We start from the raw sequence: 5,592 nt of genomic DNA, 5'->3' as shown, positions 1-5,592 counted from the left end.
TCTCCTAATGATGCCGATGATGATGATGATGATGATGCATCCTCATTAATCCCCCCTCTCCCTGCCCACTCACACCCCCTAAATACATTACACTTCCTTACAAACATACATACACATATACATACACATACACATACCTCCCTCTCCTTCTTCTCATTTCTGCTCTTTCTGTTCTTTTTTTTTGTTTTGTTTTTTTTGGTTGATTTTGCTTGCATTTGATTTTTGATCCTGTTTTTTGTTTTTTTTTTGTTTTTTTTTGTTGATTTTGATTCTTTTTGTTGCATTTTCATCTTCTGGGTCACATGGCTATGGCAGATTTACCTCCCAATTTGCCAGCCCACGTGGATCATGCCTCAAAGGCCCCACTAGGGATGATGATGATGATACCATCACAACCACATCCATCTCCATCTCCATCTCCATCATCAACATCACCATCACCATCACCATCACTACAACACTCTTGGCCTCCAGCAGCAGACCAGAGGGATGCATACATAGCATGGCTCCGTGCCGAGTTCGCGGCTGCCAATGCAATCATCGACAGCATGTGCCATCACCTGCGGATAATCGGCGGGCCTGGAGAGTATGAGCCTGTGTTCAACTCCCTTCAGAGAAGAAGACACGCTTGGACCCCTTCCCTCTACATGCAGCAGTTCTTCTCGGTCGCTGAGATTGTGAATTCTCTTCAGCACATAGCATGGAATCGGCAGCAACACCCCCCGGTCATGGCAGCCGCAGCAGCAGCAGCTTTGACAGCCATTGGAAATACCCCTTCTGTAGGGCAATTCACATGCCCTCCATTGCAATTTGTTGAGGAAAACAAGAAAAGTGTAGAGAAGAAAACCCAACGAAGCAGAACAGAGCCGCCCGCGATTTCGCCAGTAGAAAAGCCCCCTTGCAAAGAGCAATTCACATGCCCAGAGCAAATTGTCGAGGAAAACCAGAAATTCGGCACAGAAACTTTTGAGGAGGCTCAATCGGAGAAAGCCCGAGACATCACAATGCCACAAACCCATCAAGATTTGATTGGAGGGTCTTCAAATGAGACCACATTGGCTACATGTGAAATTGAAAAAGTTCGTCCAGATGAAGTCGAACCTACAAGTACATGTGTAGAAGAAATCAATGGAAAGAAGGGTAACATTGAAGCCGTAGAAGAAGCGACTCCTCATACGCTAGACTCTCACACACTTGCATGTGCTAATGGTACATTAAGTGATGGGAATTCACATAATCAAACTAGCTCATCAAAGAATTCAGGTACAGGCTTGCCTTTCTTTCTGAATGTGGGCAGAAATGCAAGGGAACTAAATTCTTGTGTTTGTCCTAAAGTACTCAGAATTTTATGTGTTCTTCAGGATCCATCACCAGAGAATTGCTCAGCAAAGACATGCCTATTGCATTAGATGAGGAAAATGAGCGCCTTGCAGCAATCAAGCGGTCAATGCAATTTCAATGCTCTGAACATGAAGATGGGCAAATGGTGAGTTTTGATGATCTCTTGTGTTGCATTGTGCAATCTGTGTGCGTATGTGCGCACGCGCACGCCCGCGCGTGCGTGTGTACATATACCATATGTATATATTCACTTCAAGGAAAGATTTGGCATCCAATTTATTTCCTATTGTCATGAAAAATTAATATGAAAATGTATGATGCAGATAAACAATGGTGAGAGTGCAGAATTATGTGAAAATGTCTTCAGTAGCACAGAAATTGCTAATTTGGTTGAACTCATTCATCAACTGCGGGACGCTGGAAAGAAAGGAGAACTGGGTATGTATGTTGCTGTTGATTTGAATACGTACATAAATATATAGATATGTTTACATGCATATATACATACATGAAAACACATATATATTATGCCTTGCTTGTTTGAATTCCATATGGTTAACAAGCACACACCCTGATTAATGCATATGCAATTTTGTATTGCAGGCTGCACATATAGCAAAAAGTCGAATTCTGCACCGGACATCTTGCAATTTGGACACAAACAACGCAACGTTTCAGAAAAAAGTACACCGCTTTGAATTTACCCAACAATGTATTTTTTGTTGTGATCTCTATCTTCAGAAAGAGTAGCATAACTGTTTTATGAAAGCTTAATAAATCATTGTGCACAATATTTTCTAGAATACATCTCTGTTTAATATAGAATTGACTGCCATTTTCTTTTACCATTTTGCAAATATTATGTTCTACTATTGACATCTGACAAACATACATCTGTATCTTTTTCAGATGATATTCAACCTATTCCGAAGTTCATGCATGCTGTAATCAACTGGCTCACTCACTGTGGTATATTGCTTGGAAACCAGAAACCGGACTCGTGTGTTATCAGCATCTTTGATGAGGTTCTAATCTTATTTATCACTTATATGACATATCTTCAGCTGTCAAATCTAGAAATGTCTTTCTTCATTGTCATTCCATCAGCTTCCAAGTGGAAATAAAAAACCCTTTTGGAATTTTTTCTTATCTTTTCCAGGGGGATTTTGAAGCTCCGAATACAGACCAATGTGCTTGGGAAAAACCCATATGCATTCTTTCCTTGATGGGAGAATGTAATATGATTTTTGGTCATTCTATATCAAGTGATGAGCAAGGGAGCTGTAAAGGCCCTTTCCAAGTGGCAGTACCTGCAGGGTAAGAAGATGATGACAATGCATTAACCTTGTGTCAATGTGCTGGTGAAAAGAATATATGCATTTTCTTCAAATAGCTTAGAATTAAACTAGAAATGGATGCATATAGATAGCACAATGTGATTTGGTAAAAAGAGAAAACAGCATATGGCCTTCATGTGCAGGAATTTGAAAATTGCACACCACAAAGCAGACTGATGGTTTGTGCATATTGGTACAGGTCTATTTTGCTGCTTCAAGAACATTTTGCCGGGCTTTTACAAAAGGCAATACCAGCATCGGCAAATAGAAGGATAACCGTTGCATTGGGAAAATCTTGTGCTAATATATCTAGCAAGGGAAGGAACAAGTGGGCGACAGGAGGTGGAACAAATGTTTATAATGGAAATGGACCAAACAAGCAAGCAATGATGGCTACCATGACACCTCTACATCCATCGCCACACATGCATGATCATCGGCATCAGCAACCCCCATTTCCAAATCCTAATACTATCTTTCCAAATCCTGCAGGCGGCCTCATGAACCCTTACATGGCTCATCCTGGCACGACCCAAGGTTGGGTGGGTCTACCTAGGGCTCCAAGAGTTCCTAACCCCGGCACAGGTGTTTTCTTCCCGACAAATGATCCTCATGCCATGCCATCTTGGCGATCTGGATTGATTGTGGTTTCATCCTTTTCACCAAAAAATGGTTCTCTTGTGGAAGTTCGGCGATCCTCACACACTGCCAAGAGGGGCGAAAAGCATGGAAACCACCAATTTTCAGCAAATCAAGCTAGAATCAAAGTGTCTCTCGATCTCATAGCAACGAAAAAGAGATCTAACAAGCATCTTACTGTTGCTACTCCTTGTCAAGATATACAAGGAACTGAGGATGGGAAATCCCAGCCTATTAGAGCAAGTGGTATTCAGACTTGATTTGCGGACTTTCTCTTCTCACAAGAGAGGGACATCGGTTCGAAACAAGCCATAGGAATAGGGAATATCAGGAAGCATTTGGAGGTCTTGTCAAAAAATGTTTTCTTTTTTTGTTTTTGCTCGAATGGCAATTTCAAGTCATGTTTTCTTTAACCCTGATATGTGTAAAGTCTCTATGTTTCTTCTCCAGGATTGTCATTTTCCTGGTCTCTCCTTTGGCATAATACTCGAGCCTTTTATGAAGACATAGCCATATCACAAGAAGTGTAGACTCCCCCATGGGAAATAGCCCACTTTTCCTCATGTTTTAACCAAGTTTTCCATGTCAACAAAAGTATTTTTACATTTTCCCATGTTGGAACGAGCCAACTTTCCCTTAGGCTTCCCTACAGTATTCAGCATTATGGGCTTCTCCTACAAGAGAGGCTACTTAATTATTAAAAGCGCAGATTCTGAAATCAAGAAATTAGAAAAGATAAAATATGAAAACCTTATTCGAGTAATTGAGATGTTCTTTCACTCTTGAGCTCGAAATGGTTGTTATAATTTATCACTTGAGTTTGTTATTTTGGAAGTTTGGATTACAAACATGACGATATTCATCGTGTTTAGTGATTTTGTAGCTTATGTATATACATAGTTATCATTTCAATTGGTACATTGATCCACGAAACACATCTCCATTCCTGTGAGACTGCTTATGTATATACATAGTTTTTTCATTTCTATTGGACAATCCAGTCATGCCTACAGAGGCTAAAAACACGAGGTTGTAAATCTGCAATTCGGTGTCGTAGCAGCAAAGTGTCTATAAGACTTCCTGTGGACTTGGGCTAGGTACAGCTGGAAAAGTATCAGCTGTGAGTAACACATGCATATGTTTGGGTTGCCTCAATTTTTAGGATCCAAATCTCACACAGAACCTTGCTTTTCAAGCACATAATATTAAAAGCAGTAATTGAGCATTGTGCCATATATGATTTAGATGATCCAACTTGTTTTTGAAACCTCTCAAATCTGTAAATGCCCAGGAAGTTCAGAGATTCAGCATTCCAGAATCAATAATCAATAGCCAATAAGTTTAATGATTTAAGTTTTTCGCCTTGTACTCTATACTGAGACTTGCAGACTCTTACTTTCATTACACAACTGACCTTTTTGAGGCCTTTGGACTTTTGTGAATACCCCAACAGGGATTTATTCTTGTACCCTATGTTAAGACCATGATCTTCATGACCCAAAAACTTTTTTGAGTCCTCTCAATTGTCTAAATGCCTAGGAGTACAAAGATTTACCCTTCCAAAATCAATAGTAAATATTCATTAAATACAAATATTTTAATGTTGTACATACAGTCCAGTGATGCCCTGATTCTCATTACCCAGAACTTCTTTGAGCCCTCTCAAATTTGTTAACCCCATTACATACAAAGATTTATCGTGATGCCACAATTGTCATGATCCTAAAACCTTTTTTAGGCATCTCACAATCGAAAATCACCAGTAACTGCAATTTTTGCCCCCCCTGAACATTAACAGTTAACAGCCATTTTGATCTAACTTTTTCTTGTGCATTCTTTGGAGCTGTTAAAACCTTCGAAGAATTGGAGTTTTATTCTCTTTTATGAACCATAACAATCATGAACTCAGTTTTATTTGAGCACTTTGGAATTTGTAAGCCTTTACAGGATACTTTTTCTTTTCATATATGTAGATTATAAAGATAATGTCACGCCAGTTTTTCTTGTGCATTTTTTTTGATGCTGTTAACAGCGTCATAGGACTAGGGTTTTCTTTCCCCTGAGTGTGTGGATCATAAGAATATTAAAGGTTTCAGTTCTACTTGCACATTTTTTGCAAGCTTTTTTCTTCTTCTTCTTCTTTTTACTAGTTTAAAGGGATTAGGGTTCTTGCGCATTTCCTGAAGCTGGCAAAGGACACAGAGAAAGAGCAGAAGAGAGAGAGAGAGAGAGAGAGAGAGAGAGAGAGAGAGAGAGAGAGAGAGAGAGAAAGAGA

The 5,592-nt window shown here is 39.6% G+C and overlaps 1 protein-coding gene across 1 annotated transcript; it reads left to right on the top strand.

Moving 5' to 3' along the window:
• The first annotated feature begins 266 nt into the window (after positions 1-266).
• LOC147857600 (uncharacterized) lies at positions 267-3,930 on the top strand. Its single transcript, XM_087327103.1, has 7 exons — positions 267-1,263; positions 1,362-1,486; positions 1,665-1,779; positions 1,945-2,025; positions 2,251-2,366; positions 2,501-2,658; positions 2,878-3,930. The coding sequence occupies exons 1-7, from the start codon at positions 303-305 to the stop codon at positions 3,575-3,577; spliced, it is 2,256 nt and encodes a 751-aa protein (XP_087183229.1). The 5' UTR covers positions 267-302; the 3' UTR covers positions 3,578-3,930.
• Positions 3,931-5,592: the final 1,662 nt, after the last annotated feature.

The sequence above is a fragment of the Azolla caroliniana genome, unplaced genomic scaffold (genome assembly GCF_043228905.1).
Source record: "Azolla caroliniana isolate FFs.n. ecotype wild unplaced genomic scaffold, voAzoCaro1.0.p SCAF_11, whole genome shotgun sequence".
In the NCBI taxonomy this organism is placed as follows: domain Eukaryota; kingdom Viridiplantae; phylum Streptophyta; class Polypodiopsida; order Salviniales; family Salviniaceae; genus Azolla; species Azolla caroliniana.
The sequence above is the reverse complement of the archived record's forward strand: the minus strand, read 5'-3'. Positions and strand labels throughout refer to the sequence as shown.